The 27,589-nt window shown below is 36.8% G+C and overlaps 1 protein-coding gene across 5 annotated transcripts in view; it reads left to right on the forward strand.

Annotated features, from left to right (window-relative positions):
• The window catches only part of Tox3 (TOX high mobility group box family member 3), a 107,709-nt gene that overhangs the window by 61,480 nt on the left and 18,640 nt on the right, over positions 1-27,589 (forward strand). For 3 of the 5 annotated variants that reach the window (XM_021260913.2, XM_087206580.1, XM_004847929.4), the window contains exons 2-3: positions 17,378-17,443; positions 21,341-21,595. In XM_021260913.2, coding sequence (XP_021116572.1) covers positions 17,399-17,443; positions 21,341-21,595 — 300 coding nt within the window. In that variant the 5' untranslated portion in view covers positions 17,378-17,398. The remainder of the gene's footprint in view (positions 1-17,377; positions 17,444-21,340; positions 21,596-27,589) is intronic. The other 2 variants (XM_013073362.3, XM_021260912.2) reach the window with 1 other exon arrangement.

Raw genomic sequence — 27,589 nt, forward strand, 5'->3', positions numbered from 1 at the left:
TCTGGGCCTTAAGACTGTTGTCACCTCCCATTGGTGATCAAGGCCTTCTCACAAGCCCCAAAAGATGCACTTTCTGCCTCATTGTAAGAAAATCAATATTGCTTATTTGTTCTAAGGGATTTCCCTTTATTGACACTTCCCTTTATTGTCTCTATGTTCGGAGGGACAATTCAGACAATAAGGACATAGTGCTCATTTTTTTCCCTCATAACAAATCAAGGTCGTAAGGTGGACGTTCACCACATTTTCTATATATACAGAATTCTTCTTTAGACACAAAAGCTCCTCTTGGTCATCCGAGTCTATTCCCTTTGGAACCCAGAGCTGAGTATTTGTGTTCCTCTTAGAAGTGGTTGTATTGCATGTTTGTCTGTTGTGCTTTCATGATTCCTTGAGAGCAGTGGTTACAATCCCTGCCTTGTATTTCTGCTCCATGCTTTTGATATATGCAGAATTTGTGGTGTCACTAAATCCAACAGGTATATTACAGCCTCATCACATTTAAAAGCTTTTGAAGCATTCACCGATATTGATCAGTCTTTCCTTACTGACGTCTTCTCTTGGCATCAGGAGCACTACCCTTTCTGTTCCTCCCCTTTACATCTCTCGTTGCTCTTTCCCAAGCTTCTTTGTTGAATCAACATACTGATCATTAAATATTAGAGTTCTCCAAGTGTAGGGGACAGGGGAAGGGGACGTTACCAGAACCTCTGCAGTTAGTCCTGGTCTCCTGCGAGCCACGGCAGCACACAGCGAATTACAGGAAAGGTAGAAAAATGAGACCGAGAAGAAGCTGAGCTTTGGGTCTGATCAGTGCTACTCTGGGCAGCAAAGACAAAGCCCCCAGCTTACCACACCTTTTATTCAGTACATCGGGAGAAACAAATGTAACAAATGACTTGCAGAGCGTTCAATAGTTCACATTGGGATAAACAAGGTGTAACGGAAGGCTTGCAGAGAGTTCAGTACATCTCCGGCAAACAAGATGTTAATCAGTCCAAGAACAATGAGGAACTGAGCAGATGTTTGTTCTCCCAGGATGTTTCTTGTCCTGGAGAATCAGAGCATCACTGGATCACTGAAGTCTCAGTTGTGACCGGAGGCCGAACTGGAGTTATTCTGTAGCTGGGCTGTAGGCAAGAGAACTAGGCTAACCAAATGATTTATCCCTAGAATTATGTAGCATTGCTCCCAACATCCAAGGTTCTACCCAAGGCTTCTTCTGAGGGTTCTCAATTCCTATCCCATTTACATTCACTGCTTTGTTGAACGCCTGTTCCCATGAGTCTTGCCTCATGCAAAAGAGTCTCAATTCCAGACCTTGGCCTTGAACTACAGACATCTTTTATCACCTCAGTCCCAAGATGTTTCAAGTGGATCCACGAGCCAGCCTATCCCTCAGAGGCTGATTCTGCTTGACTTTTCCCTTTTCAGTGGATAGTGCTGCCACACAAAAAGTTATGGCACCCCAAATCTAGACATCGTCCAAGATAGTCCCTTTTTTTGTCATCCTTCTCAACTCCTCATAAAGTTCAGGAGAAAAATACCTAATAAAATCCTCAGGATCCAACTACGTCTCAGCTTTCACTGCCTACTCCCTTCCATGACATGGCCATTTGAGCTTATGCTACCATCACCTTTCCTACATCTGTTGCATGGTTTTCCTAACTGGTCTTTGGGTATCTACTCTAATTAATTCTCTACCTTCTATTCTTCATGGGTGAAGTTTCACATTTATTCATTCATACATATAATTATCTTATCTAATTTTAAAAGAGCACAGAAAAGCAAAAGGAGAAAAAAATGGTATCAGCGTACCTGGTTCTGAATCATGGTTTTTTCTTATACTGTACCACTTTGCTTTGTCATTCAAAACACTTCAGAATCATTTAACATAGAATCAACAAAGTGAAGCACACAACTTTTTTAGAATGTTTATTTTTGATGCAAGACATGTCTTGAAAAGAGTTTGTTTAAATTTCTCTACAGTGCTGGAGTCTTCAAGAATTGATAAATATATTTAAAATATGTTACATTTTGTTTAATGACAAAAATATGTTTTCTGTAACTGCTGCTGCTTTATAAAACCCCACGTTATTATCTGAACCGTCCATCAAATTTCTCAAGGCCAATGTGAGGATTCCTTGGTCCGTATTTGTCACAAAGCAACACTGTAAGTAGTTCCAGATGAGCCCATAGCACATTAGCTTCAGGTTCTTCTACTAGGAATGAAATCTTGCCTTTTTGGTAAAGTTACTTTTCTGATATTTTTTAAAAAACTGCCTGCCCTGCCTGGCGGGTGGGAAGCAACTTTCACATTTTGCTCAGAAGTGGATGGATAGACATGAGAGAGTTTCATTTTCACTTTTGCTTTCCAGAGACACACAAGGGAAGATTTTAATTGTGTAGTGCTGGAATGAGGTAGCATCAGCCCTCTGTTCCTCTCTGCTATTCAATGAAAGTCAAAGACTTTGACTGTAGCATAACATCTGTCCTGCTATCTCTAGAAGGTTCATTTTCCTATGGACAATTCTGGTCTTTCACGTTGAGAGCTTGCCTTTTATAGGCACCTTTTTGGTGGTGGTCACTTTTCTTATCTGGTTGTGCATTAAAATATCCACCCTCACTTCTTTATAACCTCATTAAAGTTATTAAAACATAAAGCAAGATTGCATGGGTTATACTCATCATTTCCAAGGGTGTGGTTTGTCAGCGAGGGCATATTTTGGTGTGGCGTATTCAGTACAGTGGGGGAAGCAGCAGCTTGTGCCCAGTGCCAGATGGACACCCTTCATGGAATCTGTTACTAATCCCAGGGGCACTATTATATGGGGTTTATTTTCAATATTAATCTTGATATGAAGGCAGCTGCCGTTCTTAAAAAAAAAATCATGCCTCTAACTTATTTTTATTATGGCCAAAGAAATTTATAGATCAGCTTTATAGATGGATTCTACTTTTTTCCCCTCTGTTATTAACCAGCACCATGGAATGTGCAGTAATTTTTCCTATGTGCCACATATATTCTTCCACTAGTAGCAATGAAGAAAAGAATTCTTTTTGTTAGGAATAAATGGAGTCAGAATTGGTTGGTAATATGTGCACTTTGTGTAAGAGTCACTATAAATAAGGTGCTAACATTTTATTTTAGAGCCAAGTAGCTTGCCTCTTTTAAAAGTTTCTAAGCAAGAATTTCCTCTCCAAATATGTTCCATTTTAACTGTGGCATATAAAGAGGGTTAATAAATTTTTAGATGGTATCAGTACTCTCTTGAGCTGAAATGTAGCCTAACTGATCTCCCTTTGTGATTTCTTTAAGATTTTTGCATCTATTTTACTTCTTTTTTGGTCACTTTGGCATTGACAACGTGCTATAATTTGCTTAAATACAGCTGAGTCACTCTTCTGAAATAGAATTTGATTTTTGCTGAAGTGAGCAAAATTCGGTATTTAAGAAGAGCTGCTTACAAATTGCTGTATAATCACATCTTTTTAAATTCATGTAAGTAAATGTTAAGGTAATCTTGAATGTATTAGTAAGTACATAACGACTGGAACCCCAAGAATAAAATGGCTCCCTTATTTAGTAATACTTAAATTCATGGTTATTTATGTAAAATGCTAAAAATAAATTTGAGCTATGCATCAGATTAACATTGACATCTTGCCTGAATTCAAGGGTTTATATTCCAGATGAAAGCCAGTGGCCCCTCCTTTGAAGGGATATTATTTTATAGTTATGTGTAAGAAACCATTAGCATCATATTCAAACTAATTAAACTATAGGTATAGAAAAAAACCTCTCCTTTTAAAATAAATGTAAGATATAAGATCTTAAGTTAAGATTTTGAAATAGTTTGTTGAGAAGAATGTGATTTCCCTCCCTCCTTCCCTAAGAACTCATCAGAAGTAGACATAAAGCCTCATGTGAGCTCTTTCTGCATAAAAGATTTTTAGATACACAAACATCACTAGTAAAATATAGAGAACTAATGAAAGCTATACAATCATCCATCTGGAAAAAAGTTGTTCCTGCAGAATTCAGGTAATCATAAAATCACAGAAAAATGTATGTAATCAAGGTACTCTTGCAGTTTGAGCAAAAGGGCTCTGTCACTAGGCTGTGTACAGTAACCCAGTGTTTCTATAGCTAGACCAGTGTCTGCACCTTGCTACATTGTTACAATTTCTTATCAAACATCCAAGATTTGCTCTTAGAAATGATAGACGTGAATGAATAGACATTAATAGATCTCATATGTAATCCTGTTTGCTTTAAATTATTGCATATCATTCTATGTTATAGATGCTTGCGAACTTATCATTGATGATTTTTGAGTTAAGTAAGCTTCAAGTCTTTGATTTATCAAATATGATTAAGACTGGAAAATAAACATTGAGTTACTCATAATACTTCAGGAAAAATTTATAGGCTTATTGATCTTTTTTTAAATGTTAACCTTAGAAGAACATGTTAAAGTATTTCTTGACTTATTTTCACCAAGAAAAAAAGCAACTGGGTATTTTTTTATGTGGAAAGCTTTTGAACTAACAACCAGCTTGTTGATGTACTGTATGTATTTAAAACATTTCAGGTAAATCTTGAGGGCAGTCAGTTATCTTATAAGTAGATATATCCAACATCAATGTAATGTTCACTTGAAGAAAGAACATTGATTGTGTTTGGATAATATAGAAGCATTAGTTCTGTAATATGTAGTTTAAAATACTTTAAATTTAATCTTATGCTTAATGTGTGGATTTCCACGTTTCTAGGTTTCATCGGGGTTTATTTTGGACAGGATAATTCTTTGTTATGGGGGACTGCACTGTGCATTGTAGGATGTTTAGCAACACCAATGGCCTTTACCTACTGAACACTAGAAACACCCCGTCATTGTGACAATAGAAAAATCTCTCCAGGCTTTACTAAACTTGCCCTGCTATACAATTTTACTACAATTGCTCCTGGTTGAGATCGAGAATCACTAGTGTATGTCTGCATATCTATAGTTGTGTGTGCACCCAGATGTTAGTGTATTTGTTTTAGGCACCTGAACATGATTATGGTTTGAGAGCATTCAGTCTTATATTTTAGAGATCAAAGAATGGAAGACAATATAGGAAGTCATTGATGTTTTGATGGAATTCATACTAAGTCATAATTAGAGGGATTGACTGAAATTAGAGGACATGTTTTTACCATTTCTTAGTGGAGTTTGGTTACTGAACTAAAGAAATTTCATAATTAGTAAAAAGGTTTTCATTTAAAAAACCGAGGAACATTTTACTTACTTTGTTGTTTCTTTTTGTATATGAAATTTTATATGGTGCAAGAAATAATGCCCAGGAGACCTACTAAGGGTATACAGTATAAATATGTCATGTCATTAGAGACCTTAGTTTGTTTTCAGCAGAAAGTCTCGAAGGTCCTTAGTCATTTGATTGCAGTTAGAACTACAAAGTATGGCAGTACAAGGAAAATAACTGAGATTTTATCTCACATGACCATTCACTTCTAGTTTCTTTTGAGGTTTTGGTATTTTTCAGCAAATCGTGACAGCAAAGGTTCACCTGACTTAGATGCGGACATAGTCATCATTTTATGAAACATGAAAATAATAAATGGCTTAGTAAAAAGAAATAGAAATGGCTTTCTAACACAATTTTAACCACAATGAAACCACCAATTGCAAGTACCCATGGGTTGATCCTAAGCCCTTTGCATTAACAGCTGAGATCTTACTGCACAGGTACACCCTCTGCCCTCAGGAATCTAGCAGGGAGTCAAACACTGAATTAAATCATTGTAGAGTTGCACAGGTGTAGCACACGATGCCTTGGAGCTTGGAGGAATCCAGTCTGTCCAAGGGTGGCAAAGATGTTGCCATGGAAGATTTTGTAAGGAACTGTTTTCTGAGCATATTTGAAGACGATACCCAGGGTGTGTGTGTGTGTGTATCAGTGGTACTAGTTATTATACACTAATTCATACTAAAGTGAGCATGGCAGATGATACCTAAATTGTTATTCCTTCCAGTGACACTAGCATTTGTCATAGGTTACAGCCCTTTCTAAGCCCAAGAGCTGCACTGCTGCTTACAGAAATGTGCATGTAAACATCTGATCTTCGGAGCCTCAGAGAAGGGGTCTTTCTGGTTCTTTCCAGCACCATTGAAGAAACCCCCTTTTCCATCTGGACTGATGGTTCTTTTCAGCTCTTCACTGATTCTCACAGAAACCAGAACACAAGAAGCACATTTCTTTTGTAAATTGTGTTCATTGTGTAAGAGATACTCACTAGTTTGCCAAGTACTATAGAAGATATGTGGATTATGTACGCTTGTCTTGTAGAAATTATACTCATTATCTGAACTTTATAGTGTGCTTTAGAGGGCCGATCTTCATTCTTTGGGTACAGTCTTTCCCCCACCTATAAGCGTGTGCAAGACTCCTTATCCATAAGTATGTTCAAGCTAAGCCTCATTGAAGGACAGTCTACACTTGCAGGCTCTTGTTTCAGGACTCCCTCTGTCCTCTGCTGAAAATACATGCATCCCCATTTCTTGGTCTGCTGGGCTATTAGGCCCTTATCCAAGTAGTTTTCTCTATTAGAGTGCTTTTTTCTCAAGGTGAACTCCTACACATTCTTCAAGACCTCACTCAGATGACTCCTCTTACAGTGTTTGGAAACTTCTGCTGACTCTTCAGGGAGAATACTTTGTTTATATTTCGAGTGCAGCATTTGGCATGTGGAGTTGTATCTGGTTTTTCTGTTAGAGTTCTTCTGGAGTAGAAATTTGATCTTATTCACATTTTAAAATCCAGTATCTACCAATGTTTCTTTATATAGTGGGCTCCTAATAAACATTACTTGAAATATTAAATGACCGATTTATTTTCCCCAGATTATTGAATTGCTACCTTCCCAGACCTCTCGCTCTCAACTTTTTGATATTTATCAACTATGTCTTTTGTTTGAGATCCTTTGCTGAAGGTTTGCATTGTCTCATCTCTCCTTACTCAGCCCATTCCCACAAAGTACCACCCTTTCTTCTTTAGAAATGAGGAAATGGAAGTTCAAAGAGGGAACATGGTAGAACTTGCCTGATGACACCTCAGTGGAAGTGACAGAGCTGGGATTTTGAACTCAGATCTCCCTTCCTCCTTCATTCACTCATGCAGTCAACAAACGTGACGTGGGAACCTACTGTGCTGCAGACATCATCCTTAGACCAGAGGAAAGAGCACTGGACTAAGAGAACCCTTGTCTCCATGGGCTGTCCATCTAGTGGGAGAAGAGACAGCAAATGAGTGGGTACCTGCAGTGAAGTCAGTCTGTGGTTGGTGACTGTGTATCTTCCATGACATAAAAGGCGGGCTAATGGGAAAGAGACTGAGGATGAGGTGTGCATGTCACTTAGCTATCTGGAGAGCGTTCCCTGAGGAGAGGATATTGAATGGAAACCTCAGCAAAGTAGGAATCACAGGGAGAGTAGTCCAGGCAGGAGAGCAAGCAGTGCCCTGGCCTGGAGGAGGAACTGAAGAAGGGCCAAGGGCTAAGGAGCCTAGGGCCGAGAGTAGCCCTCTGAGGGAGTTCGAGGAGCAGCCAGCTGCCAGATTAGCTAGGGACTTGTCCCCCATGAAAAAGAGTTTGTATTTTTTTCTAAATATTAGTTGGAACCCTTTGGGGTTCTTCAAGTAGTAAAGCTTTTCTGCTATGTCACACAAGCCATAGGAGTTTCTAGAACAGATTACTCTGTTTTGGTTTTTGCAAGGATTATTAAAATTCCACCTTGGCTATTAGGATAGAAAAGGTGATAGATGCATGAGCCCATTTAATCTTCAAAGCTTCATATGAGGCAAATACTATATTCCTATTTTATAGGTGGGGAAACTGAAGCACACAGAGGCTAAATAACTTGTGTATGATTACACAGCTGCCAAATAGCCCCGCTGGGATTTTGAAGTTGTCCTTAAGACAAATTGGGCAACTTTCGGGCAATCCATGACTCCCTTGGTGAGATTTGAATTCAAAGCCAGTTAGTCTGACTTACGGTTAAGTGCTCTCGATATTTCATCCTTCCTACTCTTGTCTCTGCTGGGTCTAGAACTTATAACCTCATTGTAGCCTTTGGATGTTCTTAACTGGTCTTCTTGCTCCTGGTTTTTCTCAATATTAATCTTGTGCATCTCAGACTATAGATATGCTCAAGCATGGGTTTTATATCCCTCCAACAAAATCATTTGTAGATCTGCCTATTGAATACATCTCAAAATATTAAGGTTGGCCTTCAAGGCTGGGCCAGAGCCTAGTTACCCCCATCTCTCTGGCTTGTTTTTCTTGTCTGTGGCCATATGCTTCCCCGCCTGCTCCTTCAACAGATCCTGTGCACAGTTAGTCTGTGGCATTGTTCCACTGCACTCTCTTTGCCTGGAGCTGCCTCTTCTCCTGCCTTCCTCCTGGGCTCAAGGCTTTTTCCTCTGAGGGGCCATTCCTGTTCGATTTTTCCTACGTCTAAACTTGGAGAGTATTTATGTCACCAACTTGGTCCTTAGCATTGTTACATTTTTTTGTCCCATCACCCCTGCCAAATTGTTATGTGTTAAAAGTAGCAATCATATCCTCTACTTCTATACATCTACAGAGAAGTAGATATATTCTCCAAATACATCCAATTAATGAGCATCTACTAGGTATTCAGTTGACTGTTGGTGAAGCTTCGGGGAGGAGACAGGGGACATAAGATATAATTATGCTTAAGGGGGCTGGGGATTTAGCTCAGTGGTTCCACTGCCTGCCTTGCAAGTGCAAGGTCCTGAGTTCAATCCATGGTACCAAAAAACCAAAACCAAAACATAATTGTGCCTAAGGTGTGGTCACACAGTGTTTGTGTTACTGTTGGCTTTTGGGGGGGCGTGTCTAAGAAAAACTAGTCCTACTCCTGTTCTGTGATCACTTAACCAGTCTCAAAGGTTACTCCATTTTTGCTAAAAAACAAAACAAAACAAAACAACAAAAAAAACACCACCCCCAAAACCTCCATTCTGGATCCTTAGTGTCCTCGTCTCTACTTATACTTGCTTTTTTTATATTAAACAAGTATATTCGAGCTTGAGAGGATTTTTCTCTTGCCACTTTTAACTCATGCAGATGGCTATGCGATTCACAGGCTCAAATGTGTCCAGATCATGAAAGTCTAAAGTGCCCTGTGTTTGAGTTGAGGCCATATGTTTAGGGGATACTGTTACTTGTGTGGGTCCACAGAACTTGTCGAAAACTCTAACAGTGGAACTTGCATTCCCTGCCTGATCCAACTTGGGATGCTCCTGGTTTTCCTCCTGGTGATCAGGGTAGGAGATGGCGGGGGTGAGTGGGCAGCTCACAAATGGTGGCATTTTTCTGTAAGCCAGGAACGGGAGAAGAGAGATGGTGAATACCTGAGGTAAGCTTTTACGGCTGTAAATAACACAGCTCATGTTGTATCAGCGTTATTTCTGTGAGATCACCCTTCGTTGTTTAGAAAAGTTTATTTTAAAAAAGAAATTTCCATCTCATTAGTCAAAAAGGAACCAGGAGGGTACTGTAGTTCTCAAATACTAGTGTACTGTAGAGTTCCCGAAATGCTTTTAAAAATACAGACATTAGAGTCCCACTGCCTTGAGATTGTGATACAGTAAATCGGGAGTGGGGAGCAGGTAATTTGCATTTTTAACAGGCATCTGGTTATTCTCTTGTCCTCGGCATAACACATGCAGAAACACTGATTCAGACTGTGTAGCATTTTGTTAGAATATTTTAAATCAGAAAAAAATGACCTATCAAATTTTATCCTTAAATCCTTGCCCCCCTTGACATTAGCCTGTTGGCTCTCTCTTCTCTGGAGTATTTTGCTTGCAGGAGTGTTTTGCCTCTGATTCTGTGTTGTTCACTGCACCCTTGTCTAACAGCGGTCCCCGCTCCAGTCATTTAGGCCTCTGTGTCTCTTCTATCAAAAGGTCAGTGCACTTTCTTTAATTTTTTAATTTTTAATGGATGGATAGCAATTGTTCATAGATCTGTGTGGTTCAATGAGACATTTCAGTACACGCATGTACTGTGTAATGATCAGATCATGGTAATTGGCATATCTGTTAACTCCGACATGTAATTTTCTTTGTGTTGCCTACATTCAAAATACTCTATACTGGATATTTGAAAATACAATTAATTGTTGTCAACCATAGTTATCCTACTTTGCTAAGAGTACTAAGAGTTATTTCCCCTGACTGGATAGTGAATTTTCGAGAATAAAGCATTTTTCTAGCTAGATATCTCTATATAAATTTTCCCAGTTCTACCTTTTGCCATGTGGATTGGGAGTGGCAGTGGTGGTGGCTCCTGACTTTCTGTATGTCACTTGAATTTCAAGAGTTTATTCTCTGCTAAGATGGGCTTGGAGGGCGATTCTGAGTACTGTTGCTTCACTTCAGGAATTCGTTTGGTCTTTTATTCAGTAGACATTTATTGAACATCTACTATTCACCAACCACTCTGCTTGCTACTGGGGCATCCATGTAAAAAACAGCTCATTCTCATCTTCATTGAATTTACATTCTAGTGGAAGAGAAAGTAATTCTATTTTGTGATGTTGAAAATGCTGATGAAAAAACTAGAGTAATGGGAAAAGAATTTCAAGTGCTGGAGGTAAAAGAGGAGGCTGCAGAGAAATTTGATAGGGTAGACAGCAAGCAGGTGACATATGAGAAATGACTCATGAGGAGGGAAAGGGTGCCATGAGGACGTTCAGAGAATAACAGTCCAGACCGAAGAAGCAGCCAGTGCAAAGGCCCTGAGGTATGTGTGTGGGGGGGGGTGTTGAAGGAGCAGCACAGATACTAGTAGGAAAAAGTATCATGAACATGGGAAGAACACTGGCCAAGAGTCAGAGAAGAAACAGAGGCTACTGTAAGGAAGTGTGTATCTTCCCTGAGCCAGTAGAAAGTTTTGAGCAAAAGACTGACACAGTCATAGATTGTCACAGGCTCTCTTCACTTCGGTGTTGAAAACAGACCATTCAGGGGTTGGGTGGAGCTCAAAGAGCCTGCTGGGAAGCTACTGCAGTGGTCCACACAGGAATGGAAGGCATGGGCTCTGGAGGACCCAGTGGTGATGAAGACGGGGTGTATTTTGGGTGTGATTGGAAGGAGAATCTAACAGAATCTTCTGCCAGTTTGATGAGGGAAAGGGGAAATAGAGTGGGTTCAGTGATGCCTTGGCCTGGTCATTGTACTGAATGAACTCCCCACCAGAGAAGGTGGGGAAGTCCGTGGGGAGCAGGCTTGGGGGAACAGGTGTGGGGTTCAGTGTTGGACATGTGTTTGAGATGCTGGCTGACATCCAAGTGGAAGGGCTGCAGGCAGCCAGCCAGGTGTTGAGTCCGGTGCTTTGTAGGGAATCATTGAGGGTGGTTTGGCATTGTGCAAAGGTGTGTGTGTGTGTGTGTGTGTGTGTAATTATGCATCTGTGTGTAATTCTTTGCATATGTATATATAATTGTTTATATAATTAGCAGAAAAAATATACATATACATATATATATGTTGATTTACATTGGATAGGATTATGTCCTGATAACCTCATTCTACATTGAAAGTATTGTAAGTTGAAAATATCCTAAGTGAAAATGCACTTAAATGCCTAACCTACGAAACATCACAGCACAGCCTAGCCTACCTTTTTGTAATGTCAAATCATCATAAGTCAAACCATTATAAATTAAGAGGTGTGTGCATGCCTGTGTGTGTGAGAGAGATCTGTATGTGTATATGTATATAATATATGATATTTTTCTATAATTGTACTTCATAGTTCATTATTTTTCATTTCCAGACTATTGTCAATCCCCTAGCCTTTGGTGTGGATGGTCTTTATTCACTGTTGTTGTTTCCTAACATGGTGCTCCAGGTCTGCCCATGACGGCCATCAGTATTATTACCCTTTGGCACATGGGTCTTATTTCCACTTCTTTGGGCTTTATAAAACTGAAAGGGATTACCACTGCTGGAAATGGTTAGACCTTGAGGATGCCCTGCCAGTTCTGTTCCAGGGGATAGTACACAGAGCTTATGAGAGGGATGGACTTGCAGGGCTGCCTTCTCCTCAAGGGGCTATGCCTGGCACATTTGATCTATAATGACACAATTCGTTTGTGTAAGCAACTTGACAGATGTCCATAGTGAGGCATCAAATTGGATGGTATCTGCTAACAAATTTAACGAGAAAAAAGAAAAGTGAATTCAAAAGATCACCTTTTTTTTAAGGATTAAATTTGTGCTATTTAGCTGTTTGAGACCCTGTCGTTAATGCTGCTTTATTAGAAGTCTACAAAACTCTTTACATGGGTGTCAAAATAATTTCAGTGAAAATGACGTTGTGTGGACTCACCAGGCTGAAGTATTCACCCTGTGATTACAGATGGGTTTTTGTCTCTGCTGTCCTACTTTCTTCCAAGCCTTTTGCTGGTGGAGCAAGACTTAACAATCTGCATTAATTTACTTTGGCACTTCACACAGTCAGACAGGCCATGAACATGATGGCCTCTAATACATTTCTAAAAAATCCTGTGAGGCTCCTTTTTAATTGATGTCCTTCATAAATTGTGTTTGCTGAAGCTGTAATTACTCGTCAAGCAGCAAAAGCAAATCTACCTCCAAGTACAATGAAGATGTTCTTTCATAAAATGATTAGGACAGAAGTTTGACACGCACAGTAATTTAGTTCTGCTTTATAATGATATCTTTAGGGACTGTATCTTTGGGGATCACATCTATTAGAGCCTGTCAAAGTAGAAAAGGACCCATCACCATTGTGCGCCTTATAAATGCCCCTTCCTTGCAGTGATCATTTCTCCACAGATATGTGCATTAGAACAGTGAGAATGATCTGATTCCTTCAATGGTTTTTGTTTGTTTTTCAGTTTTTGGAGATTGAGTCTCACTATGTAGTTCAAGCTGGCCTCGAACTCATTGTGTAGCTCAGTTTGGCCTTGAACTAGGGATGGTCCTCCTGCCTTTCCCTCATGAATGCTGGGATTATAGGCATGCACCACCATGTCCAGCTCTTGAATGCTTTTATATGCCCGTCAGACTAATTAACTGCATCCCTGATGGTTCTTTAACTTATTTGGAATATTTTGGTGTGATTTTTAGAACAACATAAAAGACTCCTAGATGACTGAGATGGGGATCTTAGAAGGAACATTAGTGCAGGATTATGATCTTGAAAATTTTAAAATAGGTCAAATTAGAGTGAGACAAGATGGATAATTTAGAAATTCTTAGTCAATTAGGATATTAGCTTTTATAGGGGGATTTGGGGAGAATAAAATAATATTGTCAACAAAGGGCTTGCATATAAGGTTTCCCAGAGTGTATGGTTGCGGAGGGAGAAACAAAAGGAAGTGAACTACAGTGTTGTATGTTTTGTTTTGTTTTGTTTTGTTTTAGTTTGTCTATTTATTGTCTCCCATCTAAAGAAAAATGTAAGCTCCATCCAGATACAAGCATTGTGAGCTTTTGCCATTTGGTCTTAGTGCCTAGCACAGCACCTTAAATATAGTCCACTTGTGAATATTTGCTGAGTGATTGAACTGTAGGACTTCTCAGAGCCTCTTACTTCCTAGGGGTATCATGACTCATCAAGGAGCTCTTCCCAGCCTTGCTGGACTGGGGAATCCTTTTCTGGAGGAACATAATGTTAGACTTGGGTCCTGTCAAATAATCTCTGGGAAATTCTAGCTTAGAGCAAAATAGGTGACAGTCAAGTTTTCAAATTGAATTGACCACTGTGGCCAATATTCTAGTATTTGTGGGTCCTGGAATGTAAAGAGCACAGCCAGAGGCAGGAGGGGTGTCAGACATCCATGTGTAACTCTGTCCTCACCAGCCAGCCTCAGTCTACTGATCCATCAAGTAGGGGTCATAATTCTATTTATCTTGCTGGTTATTGGGAAAATAGATTACATTTAGTCCCACTTTGGTAAATTAAATGAAATAATAGATTAGAGGGCTTCCTGGGCTAATATTCATCATTATTTTCATTATTATTGTTATTATTTAAAAGTGAAGTGATAGATGGTTAGCAGGGCCGACTATGAGGCACTCAAGTTCAAATGGGGCCAGCCTCGCTCACTCCTTTTAACAAATCTTGGAGTGCTTCTAATATGCCAAGCATTATTAATTCTGGGGGTGACGGTAGTGAGCACACTTAAGGCCCCTTCCCTGTGGACCTTGAGGGTTTTTGTCATGTAATGTGTTTACAGATGTCACTGTCTTCTAGAACATAAAGTAAATTTAATTGTACACAATTCACTTAAAGTTAATTGTCCTGAGGTCATTATATTAGCGATCTGCCCCAAAGGAGTACTTTTTCTCTCAGAATCTGATCTGTTCTTAACACCAAATGAGTAAAGCAAGATTCATAGGTCACATTTTAAAATAAAAGAAATAAAATGAAGCTAGCATTATGAAGTAGGGTAATCAGATGGAAAGTGTCATCCCTTCCATATGATTAGTTTAACCACTACAGTACAGCAGCCGCAGTTAGAAAATGGAAATACTACGTAACACCCAGTTACACTTGGATCACAGGTAAAGAATACTGTTTTTAGTGTAAACATGTCCCAAATAGTACATTCGAGATACTTGTACTTTCTTTTATTCTTTTAGTTCTATATATGAAAGTCAAATATAACCACAGAGTTCCTGTGTTTTAACGGATCTCCCTATCAGGGGTTCCAGCCACCTGTGCAAGAGAGAGACCATTTTGCCTGCAACAAGTCAATATTTAAAGCCGCCTTTGTACAGGAGGTATATTACCCCAAATGGAATAGAAGCCATTACTTCTATTTGAAATGATTTATAACTGTTTCCACCTGATTGCCAAGTGTTTCCAAATTAAAAGCCATTAATTAAGGCCTTATGCAGATACAAGAGATATGTGAGGAGTGCTTTGTAATTCCAGCTCAGTACTTCAGGTGAGAGCTTTTCAAATTACGTGGACCACTGAAGCCACCTGCTTGACTAAACGCAGCACGGCCGGCGTGTGTCTCATCAGTGTACTGCAGTGCCAGCGTTGTTACTGATTTTTCTCATTTCTCCAGGGCAAATACTAATTAATGGATACAATTCACAGCTGATTAGCTGTAGTTTCTTCAGTAATTACATTCGCATACTAACTGTTCAGAAGAGGATTTCTAACCCAGTTCTTATTTCACTCTAAGCTTAATTTGTTTTTTGAATTGTTTAGGCCCTTAGTTTAATAGCCATTTTATTTTTCTTTGTTGTTTTAGGTGCTATTAGATAATAAGTGAGTTTAATCTTAAAAAAACACTCTCTGATAATGAGCTGTTTGCCTTAAATGGATTTCTAATTCCCCAACAAAACCTACATTTAAATAACGTTATAGTTGTGATACAGGCTGACAAGCAGTTTGAAGGGCCAGGATTGAAAAATTTTCTGCATAAATTCTCATTTATATCCAAGAAACCCATTTGATTCCAGGCCTGAGAGTTTTAATTCTAGCATCATTAATTCAGCAAAAACTACATGGTAGAAATCTGTGTTTTTTTCTTGCACATATTTAACATTGTCGACAAATGGGGGAAATGTGAGTGTTGTGTGTATATGTGGGCACCTGTGCACATGGTTTGATATCTCGTGCTTTAGGGGCTAACATGTACATCTTTGAGGAGTCCTTATAAAGATATTTACCTAAATGAATCTGAACAGTCAAGGAGAGCCTTTCTGATGGCTCATTGCGTATGTTTAAGATGTCTTTTTACATGGTGAGATTTTGCTGCTATAGACCGTAACAGCACTCTGGAACCATTAAAGTCTTTCCTATAAATCCTTCTTAGTTCTTGGATCCCTGACATGATAAAGTGGAGCATGTCAATCCCACTTCCTGCAGGCTCCGAGTCCAGCTGAGAGTGCCCACCCCCGAAATAATGTGTTTGTCAGTTTATTGAGAGGAAGATTATGTGGGTCTTCCCTATCTGTGTATCTGTATCTGTATTCAATATATCCTATCTGTCCATGTATCTGCCTGTGTACCTGTTTATCTCCATCCATCCATCCACCCACCTATCTCTTGGGAAAATTATACATTTAATTTAAATAATTGCTACCTTTTGGTGTATTAGAGAATAGTGAGACCAAACCTATGTTTTATTTGATGCATTAAAGGCAGGAAATAGTATGCTTTACAAAAAGGACACTCTTTTACCAATTTAAAAAATCGTAAAAATAATACAGCTCTAGATAATTATGCCCACAGAGCCTTTCCGTATTGCCAGACTGATAACAGAATGTTTAAAGCAACAAAATGTGCCCACTTATACCATTTGGACCTGAAAATACATTTCTGCCAAAATCCAAGTTTTACATTTTGATAACAGGTCCCTAGAAGTAAAGAGCTTAAGTCTGAAATGCTGATACAGTCTTATTTGTGATTATATGAATGGGCTATTGTGTTAGGAATGAAATAAAAATTGCTGTGTTCATAGGATCCTGCTTATTTTTTAAACCTCTTTTCTATTTAATGTTACATTGAGAGATTAAATATCACTGTTTTCAGCAGCTCTGATGGGTAGAGATATGCCTTCTTTAAGCTCTGTTTGGAGATTTAAAAAATAGTCTTTGGTCTTATTTATTTATATTCATACCACACCTCATTCACTACAAAATAGAATTTGAGTCCTGGGAATTGAATTTTATTCCCTTTAATTCACATTTTAACCTACCCACACTTGTGACATCTGTTCTTGAAAAGTAAGGTATAAAATCCCAACATGCTTTAAAATGTGTCAAGGTGATTTTCTTGGAAAGTCTTTTCTTCCAACTTCTGAAAAATGCCAGTTCAATAAACAAGACACATTGGTGACCAGCTAGCTCCATGTTTATAATTCTCCCCCTTTGCTATTAGTCTTGATGAGAAACAAAACTGTTTTCTAAAATTATTGAGTTAGCTTAATTTCAGGCTTTATTTTCGGAGTGAACTAGCTGGCAGTATAGTGTCGTGTCTGGAAATCTTTCATATTTTGAATTTGATTTGAACAAAATCCCCTTTAATCTCATAACATTGGCATTTTTTCCAAGCATTAAGTAAACAACTAGATTTTTAAAAAAAATATTATTTTCATTAGTACATGTTTGCAGTACGTAACGATTACATTAATTGTGGGGAGTTGGTACATGCATATCACACATCTTAATTCTTTTTACTTCTTTTCTTTGCCTCTCTCCCCCTCCCTCCATCTCTTGGCCACCTTCCTATTTGCAAAGCAGAATTTTTTATTATCCCCACATTAATGTAAAACAATCTATTTTCTTTCAGTTTGGAAATAATAATAACTACATGAACATGGCCGAGGCAAACAATGCTTTCTTTGCTGCCAGTGAGGTAGGTGTGTGTCTGACGGTATCTCTTTATGTTTTGTGTGTTACTTAGATAATTTAATGGGCTTGAAGGGAAAAGCAAAGTACCAAATTTATCTCTCTCTTATGTGGCACAAGGTAACGACTTTGGAGAAGAAATGAGAAAAGCCTATTGGAAAAGAAAATAACCTGACAAGAATTTCTCACTTGTTCATAGGCTGTTGCCAGCATTTGTAACTTCCTATGGATCCCTGAGGGAAGCAATATATATGAAAACAAAGATAAATATAAAAGGAAGTGTGTTAAGCACACACACACAAACACACCCACACACCCAACTGTATTGCTATGGAAGCAGATAAGTAGTTATTTTGGAAACCAGGTTAAAAAGTGAATTAATTAAAAATATTTTAATTTTATATGTTCTAGGAATAATTTCATTAAGTTGCAATAGTTGGGGAAATGATGCATTGGAAAAGTATTATAGTTTCTTGAGAGTTTGGTAGGATGATGTGAAATGAATGTTTTAACTGTTATTAGATCCTTGGGTCTAGCACAATGCCTGGCAGTATTAGATGCTCAATAAAAAAATTATTGAATGAATGAATAGGTGAATGGGTATACTCTGAGACATGGCTGTAGCCGGGAAAATGGAGTGATGGAATCTAAGTGCAGTACCATGTTGGCTCTGAGTTTGTCTTCAGTTTACCCGTGTTGCAAATATTGTCTTGTTGCTGTTGTTTTATTGCATTTCCTATTTTTGATCTAGGACCATTGTCTGGTCTCCCTGGCCTGCCCTCCAAAAAAAGCTTGACCTTGATTAGATTAAGAAAATAGTTTCCTAAAAATGGTAAACCTTTTGAGATTTAAGATCTTCAAACATGAACAAACAGAATTGTGAAATGGGTCCAACTGAAACATTTCCTCTTGCAGCTCATGTAATAAAGTCTTCATTTTCCAAATATATTCAGATATAAGAAAGTGAACTGGCTTGACCCAGAGGACGAAAATAGTAATGGCTTCATAAATGATCTTGATACAGGGAAGCAAGTGATATGAAAGAAATTAACACCGAGAAATGAATAGAATAAATGGGGAATCAAGAATTAAGGATATTTGTAGATTAATCATTTTTACAGTTACCATCATTTCTCTAACCAAGAAGATAGCTTAGATAAGGGAATATTGTTTGGCATTGGCTGCTGTGTTGTTTGTGATAATGAACACAAACCCCATCTGTAAGGACAACATGATGTTTCATTCTGTAGGATTTTTTTCCCCTACATTTGAATCAAACATTGATGAAAGCTCTACTGCCAGCAGCTGTTCAGAGACAATTTAATTCCAGCTGTGATAATTCACCGTGTCAGACATTGGCTGTTATATGTTGATACAACAGTTCTCCAGATTTGCATTTTTATCAAAAGGAACAAATGTTTTGAACATTTCAGTACAGATGGTATTTAACCATGTACACACTACTTTAACATGTTCAAGGTAAACACTGAAAAAGTCAATATCTGTAAAAAACGATCACATAAACTCTCAATGATTAATCTAATATAGGCTATCTGCCATTGTTACCAAAGTTAACCTCTTTTTAAAGGTATTTTAAGATTTAAGCATTTCCTTGCTTATAATGAAGATGTTATCTTACTGTGTTTTTTAATTAGGTTAGAATATGTTAATACCCTGTATTATAATTTTAAATTAATTTATCTTTTAGAAAATTATGCTATAAAGACATTGCATATATGGTCTTTCTATTTCTTAACAAAAATAAAAAGGAAAACCTCTTCAATTTTGACTACCTGGCATGAGACATGCTTTATATTAGTGTTTAAGAAGTAATCTTATGTAATGATTTCACTGTTCATCTCTTGATCAGAAATAAAGCCCAAGTAACTGTTAACACACTGCGTTATAGCATGTGCCTAATTTCCCAATCACTGCCTTAAATGTAAATTTATTTGGTATTTTAACATTTTAATGAGCGCAAACTAATTCAGGAGGACTTTAGGTTTGCATACTGTAAAGTCTAAATTGTGCCTGAAACCAATTCCCTTCATATAGATATGTCCTGTAGATAACACTACAGAGACTAGGATACTCTAAGTTTGAAATTCACACATTAGCTTTATGTTTTCTGTCTGTGTCATGATTACCCTAACCGTTTTTAAAGTACTTTAAATATTTATTGAAATAATATTTCAAGTGTTAATTACAGTGGTAATGAAAACAGCCAAATGCCACATATCTAGAATGAGTGTTTATCCGTATTGTTAATGTGATATGTTAGATTTCATTAAGCAGTAATGGGGTAGCAAATGAGTCACAAATTACAGTTGCATCTGTTACTAGACCACATTAGTGCCAAAATAACGGCAAATGCAGCCATAGGGTTATGTTCATTAGCCAACCACGCTTGTGGCCCATTCATCCCTTTGTTGCTGAGAACTCGGGTGCTGCAGTGAAAACTTGACATCTTAGGGTCATTGTAAGAATACATATGTCAGATGATTTAGTATTTTATTCCTGCTTTCAGATGTATCATTATGATGCAACATTTTGTATTTATTAAATCTGCTAAGAACCTCAAAGTGATCAGTTGTCCAACCAAAGATTCCCATAGTTTGTCACCTCTATTTTTGGTGAGATACAAATAATATTTAGTCAATTCTGTAAGCAAGAAATGTTTTTTGTTGCTCTTCCCCCTTTGAAATTGTGCTTTTCTTTCAAGTGGTTTTTATATAATATCATCAATAATAGTTTGAAAAATGATGATTTTCAGCTCTTAATTAGTTCTCTTTACTGATAATAGCAGACTCCAGTTATCTTGCACTAGTTCATTCTTTCAAATACTATTAATAATAAATGAACTATCACTTTGACCCTCTGAGCTAGGAATAAAAAATATGAGTGCACCCCCAACCCCTTCACCTTACCTAAAAAATATCTTAGACTTGGCATCCCTTTTCCCTCTCCCCAAATCCAAGAGGTCTAAGAAAGATAATTCATGTTGTTGAGCAAGGAAGCCCTGATTTATATCAAAAGCCCTACTTTAAAGCACAACAAAAATCTCAATAGCAGTAAAGGAAAAAATACATTGAGATTTACTTAGGTTTTGGAATATAATACCTGTTTAAGCAAGTAAGCAATATCAATGTAGTTAGTATATTTATATCAATATAGCCCTATCCTCTCTAGGTAGTCTTTAAAAGTTGAAGACTGGTAGAAAATGTTCCAATAAATATATATTAAAATGTTCATATAAGAGAAATAACCCTCCTTAGACTTTAAATAAAAGTATTGGCACCTTTTAATATGAACTATGATAATCCTTGTATAAAACCTTGCACGACACACAGTAACAATTTCCATAGAGACATTCATTGCACTTGGGAATATACCAATAAGGAAATTAAAAAACCAAACCACAAATTTAATATTACTTGTTTTATAGGTTGTGTCAGAAAGTAAATATGTGTAATGTTCACTTCTGGATTAATGTTGTATGTGTGTGCACCACAAAATCGTCAGAATTTTATGAAGCATGTGGATCGCGTAAGCTGTTTGAGCTGTTTCACTAACATATCAATAAAGTGGCAATTTGTTATATAGCCAAATCTAATGTCGCTGATGCTCCAACTAACAACAAAGACAGATGTTGCTAATTAAGTACGCATTAAAAAACTGTTAATACTGATACTCCATTAAAACCATATGATAATGAGACTTAAATCTTTAATCAGAATGATCAGCAAAACTTTATATATGGAAATCTGTGTTTAAGATGTTTTCATTTGAGAAATAAATATTTATCCTAGATATGTAGTGTTTTCATGCAAAGTCTTCTTCCCTCCAAGGAGGAATAAAATATAGGAACAGAATGTGAGGATATCTCTATTTTGTTTCCTTTTAGCAGACATTCCATACGCCGAGCCTTGGGGATGAGGAGTTTGAAATACCACCAATCACACCTCCTCCAGAGTCAGACCCCGCCCTGGGCATGCCTGATGTACTGCTACCCTTTCAAGCCCTCAGTGATCCATTGCCTTCCCAGGGAAGTGAATTCACACCTCAGTTTCCCCCTCAAAGCCTGGATCTTCCTTCTATTACAATCTCAAGAAATCTCGTGGACCAAGATGGTGTGCTTCATAGCAGTGGGTTGCATATGGTAGGCACCACATTTATTGTTTGAAATTATATTTTATCATTTACACTAATCATAGAAAAAATCTGAGAGTCTTTCCATTTTTGTCTATTGATGAACATGTAGATTGTTATTTCTCTTGTCATTTAAATGTAGGTTCAGCATTGGATCAATACCTGATACTGGGCTGATTAACAGTCATGTAAAGGAGGATGATCAACAAAATCCTTTGGATAAGAGATGATTTTTAGGAAGTTTGATTCATTGGTTTTGAGAAGCCAGTCTTCTCTTGCCTTTGCTTTCACACAGAAATGTGTTTGAGTTGAAAGTCAAGCTAGATGAGATTTTGGAAATGGAGGATCTTCTGAGGTGCCTAGGTCTTTTGAACTTGTTGTATTATGACATGACTTACTTGACCGTAACTATAACATGACTTATTTCATTCGACCAAGTCAAATGAAATGCAAACTGTGATACAAAGAAAAGGAAAATAATTGCTTATAACCAGAAAATGTATGATGGATTATTCTGTGAAATACACCTAATTGTGTTATTTGTTGTCATAATCATCAAATAAGGCACTCCAGAGAGCCCAGATTACTAATGCAATAATTTTGGTTCTGTTTTTCTTAGTGTGCAATTGTAGTCAGCAATCACTAGAGTAAATCTGCTTAAGTATTTTAAAGTCTTCTGTGGGGATTGTTTTTTACCCCCCACCAGAGTATATAATGCATTTGTGTCTATCTGGATGAGGTACTAAGCAGACATTTTAAAACAAGGTTAATAGTGTATAGTGCTTGTTATATAAACCCTGATAAAGTGAAACAGATGTTTTGGTATAACAAAAAACAAATCCTATTGCATGTTAACATATTTCTGTGCACATGAGGACCATGCCGGTGATGTTTTTTGGTTTCATTGTTAATTCTCCAGATAACAACATATGATTGCAAAATATGTAATGGATTAGCAGTACAAAGATTCAGTGTGCGCTCTGAAATATAAGATTACTTTCCCAAATAGGATTGCCGCAGTGTAATTTTCTTTGCCTGTGATCTTTTGTATTTGAGCTGAACGTTGGGGGTTTTATTTTTACTTCTTTTTTTTTTGTCAGAAAAAAATGCTGTGAACAATTGGGAAATGGTCATTAAGTATTCATAAACGTCACTCGACATCACAAATAATTGTTTCCTGTGAACTTTCTTATATTTTTGCCCCTTTGACACTGGAATGGAGGGTTCTGTCCTCTCCATCTATAGTCAGGCTTATAATGTTGTGCCTGGAAAATAATAAAAATAAAAAGGGTGTGTAGTCGCTACAGGAGTGTGCCAGGGTTCCCTATCATTCGTAGATGCTCAGTCAGGCTCGTTTAAGTTGCACAAATAGTTAAAAGACCATATAATGTATGCTAAAATGTGTACTTTATTAAATTGGTAAATATTTATTAATAATACAAGAATCTGCCTTTAAATTAAACATCTGATGAATTACCTTGCCTTAAAGCTATAAAACTGTTATTGCTGCTATAAAAAAGTGTAAAGGAGGCATTTTGACTATGAAATTTCATTTCATGGTCAATTGAATTTACTATATTGGAAAGAACTAAAGATGGAATCATAAAATAATTATGATATTCACATACACTTAAAGAACACGGCCTGGCATTGGGAGAGAGGACTCAATTTTTAATGCTTCTTTCATAATGTATGGCTAATCACTAAAGGAGTTGAATTATTTCATTGATTTTTAAAAGTATAGGTGCTTCATCTAAGCTCAGGCTGTTGTCATGGTATTTACATGGACCTCATCACATTTATTGGTGCCTTTTTAAAGTTTTGCTGCACCTGAATGCCATTTATTTTGGCTTGAAACAAACTAATCTTGTTGAAAATTCTAGTAGAATTTCACCTTGAAGAAATGTCATGGGATTTAAAATCACAAATGTCGGAAAAAAATAAAATGTACTAGGACAGAATTATGATGAATACAGTGTGTCATTGGCTTTGTTCTATGGACTACCTGACATGTTCACCTATAAACTTGAATTCAGAATCGCCAGAGGCATGGTTAAAAATAGGTTATGTCAAGGTTCTTCTATATCTCCCTCCGGTTACAGAGTCGGCTGGCTACATCATAATACTCCACAGAAGCCTCCTTGGAGATTTCCCTTAGGAAGGTCACCACAAAAATAATAAATAATACTTTATACATCATGCATTCAGCTTCCTAGTATGCACTGGATATTTCATACCTTATGCAAGTAAGAAGTTTTATTATCCAAATGAATACGGCTGTCTGTTAAGGATTGCTGTGGTGAATTAAGACTATCATACAAGAAGAAAGCCCGCTTGTTTATGTTATATTGAACCAGCTTTTCTTCAGAGCTTCATCGGTTTTCCTTTAAAAAGAGTGACAGTTTGTCACATTACTGATTAGCTGCATTATTGTTGGCAACAAGCACAACATGTTTATCTTCCTTAAATTTATGCCATTATATTTAAAGACAGAAAGCAGAAACAAAAAGGGGGGATTAAAAAGAGTCCAATGATTAGCATTCACATTTCAAAATATGCAAATAATGCCCTAGTATTCAAAAGCGAATTACTGAAAAATTGAATGTCAATGCATTGTGGCTTCAAAGAACAACTTTGATTTGTTTGTTGTGGATACATGTTGTGGATACATGTTTTAAACCAGGATGTGGCTGGCAGGTCAAAATCAACAGTAGATTTTGCTTAAAAAGTTGTTACCTCTAAGCATCATTGTCAGTTCTGATGATCATCTGGAAATTATTTTAATCTACAAAAGACTGCAATTCTAAAAATCTGCAATGTGTGCTCCAAAGGGTTTTTTTTTTTTTAACACCTCACTATAATCTGCCCAGCCCGCTGAGTAGCATTGACATCAGTAGTACATCAATTTCAGAAAGTGGATTATTTTTACTAGACAGCTATTGTGACATATTGGGTCAGTCATAAATGAAAGATATTCATGCAAGCATGCAATACTTGTAATGAAGTCTCACTCTGACCTTCTGTATGATTGATTCTGTAATTTAGTTTTCTCAGGCAGTGCCTGAAATGAAATGAAATCATGTTGAACAAGTTTTGAATACCCACAGTGCACCAGGAGAAGAAAAATCTGCAGCCCTAGAGGGTTGAGAGAGAGCAGATGAACGATTTATCTCTATGCTATTATAGCCTTTGCCAGCATTCAACATTTCTTTTTTTTTTTTTTTTCTTATTTGGCTTAAGTACTTAATTCTGCAGGTAGCTGTAAATGGGAAAATAAAATGCTGTTCAGATTTAAAATGACAGGACAGGAGTATGTGCAAGGGACTGATAAAATATCTTGAATAGAACTGACCTTTCATGTAGCTGAAAGTTACTGGGGGATTCATCCTCATAATTACCATATAGATTATTTTTATTTCTTTCCTGCAATGAAACATTTCAGAGAGCAGTAGTGCTGATTGAATGAAAATTGAACTTGTTAACATTCTTTTCAGCTTAGTCTGTTGTACATAACAGAAGGTTAGCTTTGATGAATTTCAAAATTCTCTTTGATATCTAAGAAACAGACAGTAAAATAATTGTTTCTAGACTGATATTTTGTATGCCTCCAAAAGAGAATTTATAAAACACACTGATAATTCACACACTTTTTCTTCACACATTATATTTCATGTTTAAGGGACTGACATTTTTCTGTTTGATGTTGCTTTGGATTTAATTGTAATAGCACATATTTATATAAATTGCTACACTGGTGCTCTTCTCTAGTAATACCAAGTATGGTATTGGAAAATTGAAAGAAATGGAAGTAAAGGAACTATATTTCAGTATGGAAGTGTCTGTACCTGTTAAGGCAAGAGAAAAAAGTGCTATAGAAGATACTCATGCAGAGAAAAAAATTATGACTTATTAAAATACTCACAACACTCATTATAATCCAGACAGGTATCGCATTTGATCACAAAAATGTGAATTTATTAAATTAATGCATCTAAAATTACTGGGCTTATTTCACAAGTTTTTGTTTTTCGTCACATTGTTTGGCATGGCTCTGATTTTGAAGTTGAATTAATTTTGTCTTTGCAAAATGACTTTCATGCCATTTTTTACTTTAAAAAAATCTTACATTAGGAGAAATGGAAGACTTTCAATTAATACATTGTTTTTAGCAATGTTGCTTAATGTGTTACAGATAAAACAGTTATTTCATGGGTCATTAATGTGTTTAATGCGTGGAACGTTCTATTAAAACAAGCCCTTATTATTATTATGAACATGTTCGTTGCCATTGTCAATAAAGGCTGTACCGCTAAATTCCACAGGACGATTACCATTTAACCATTGTGGAGAGACCAACAATTTCTCAGACAAATTGAACCATTACTTCAGTCATGTATATTTTTGGTAGAGCTACTGTCAAAATGTATTTTTATTGTAAGTTAACAATAAAAAAGGCACAACTTCCAAAAGCAAGCACCTCACATTAAGTGAAAAGGGATCTAACCTGTACAAAGTCAAAATTATAAAATTGAAGCTATATTCACCCCCAACAAGTGTTTACTGAGCACCTATTAAGGGCTGTATGTTGTTCCTCATTATTAGAAATGGGTTATACTTTTATATAATTGTTTTCTTGATTATCACAGTACATACTCTATGGAAAACAAAAACTTAAGTGTCTGAATATTGCTTCAAAGATACCATCAAAAGTCAACTTTAATTTAGTTGTGTGTCCAAGGTGCCTAGGCTACAGACACTTTTACTGCTGCCTTCTGTTGTAGAGCAAAGAGCTTGAAGCCATACAGAGGTTAAAATAAAAAATTTTGTAAAGCCATACAGAGCTTAAAATAAAATTTCTTTATTCCTAATTGGCCTGTAAATACACTGATCTTGATCCTATGGGTGTTGGCTTTCAGGTTAAATTCAGGGCCATCTGTTAAAGTAGGAGTGTGTTTCAGACCTCTACCAAACTCAATTAGCTGTTGTGCCCTGTGGTACATGAGTAATTATGCTATAGTTTAGTCTCCTGTATCTTTTTCTTAGCATGTATCATCCATAGTTGACTATTGCCAGAACATAGTAGTAATTCAGTGATGGTAAAGACACCATATAACATCATTCAGATGCCCGAATAAGTCTGAGATAGCTCAAATATTTTTTTTAGAAGGGTGAAAGTTAGTTCAATTCCTTTTATTCACAGCACTTGCCATCCTTTGGAGTATCTCCTTTGCTTGTTTGCCACCTGTTCCCTCCCCACCAGAATAGAAGATCTAGCAGGACAGTGTCACCTGTCTCTTTACCTGTGTGCTGTCATCCTTGTGCCTGCAACAGTGACAGGGTTTGCACACACTAGGCCCTCAATATGTATTTCATTTGTTCAATCCTTGAACAAATGAAACACTATTGTTTATTAAGAGCATACCATGACTGTTAAATTAAACTGGAGGAAAAGGAGTTTAGGGTATAAATGGCTGTAAAAGTGGAATTCTTTAAAATTTTAAATTAGGATTGATAAATAAGCATGAAGTTGACTTTTTGGGAAAACAAAGCAGTTACAGGATATATGAGTAAAATACCATTAAGCATTGATGATAAACTCTTGAGATTTTTATTTTGCTAAGAAACAATTAACTTTAGGCAACACTTTATTCATAATACTTTCAGGTGTAGGTGTGTTTGATTATAATTCTAGTTGTTAAGGAAAATTCATCTATTTCAATGAAGATATTTTGATGAATATAAAGTTGGAGTGTAGGGCTATAATTATCATTGATATGCCTTTGGCTGAAATATGTATGTTTTAGAGTCTAGTGGGGTTAGAAATATAGTAACTAAGTATAACCATTTGATTGATTGTCATTAATTTGGAAATAAAATTTTAACATTCCTATAGGTCATAACTAAATAATTGAGCATAAAATTACTGACCTGAATTTCATATTTGTAATTACTGTGATATTTATTAATACAAAGTAATTTTTATTACAGCTAATTGTTTAATTAC

Source organism: Heterocephalus glaber, unplaced genomic scaffold (genome assembly GCF_053883595.1).
Source record: "Heterocephalus glaber isolate CG9 unplaced genomic scaffold, H.glaber_assembly_v1.0 deba00000071, whole genome shotgun sequence".
In the NCBI taxonomy this organism is placed as follows: Eukaryota; Metazoa; Chordata; class Mammalia; order Rodentia; family Bathyergidae; genus Heterocephalus; species Heterocephalus glaber.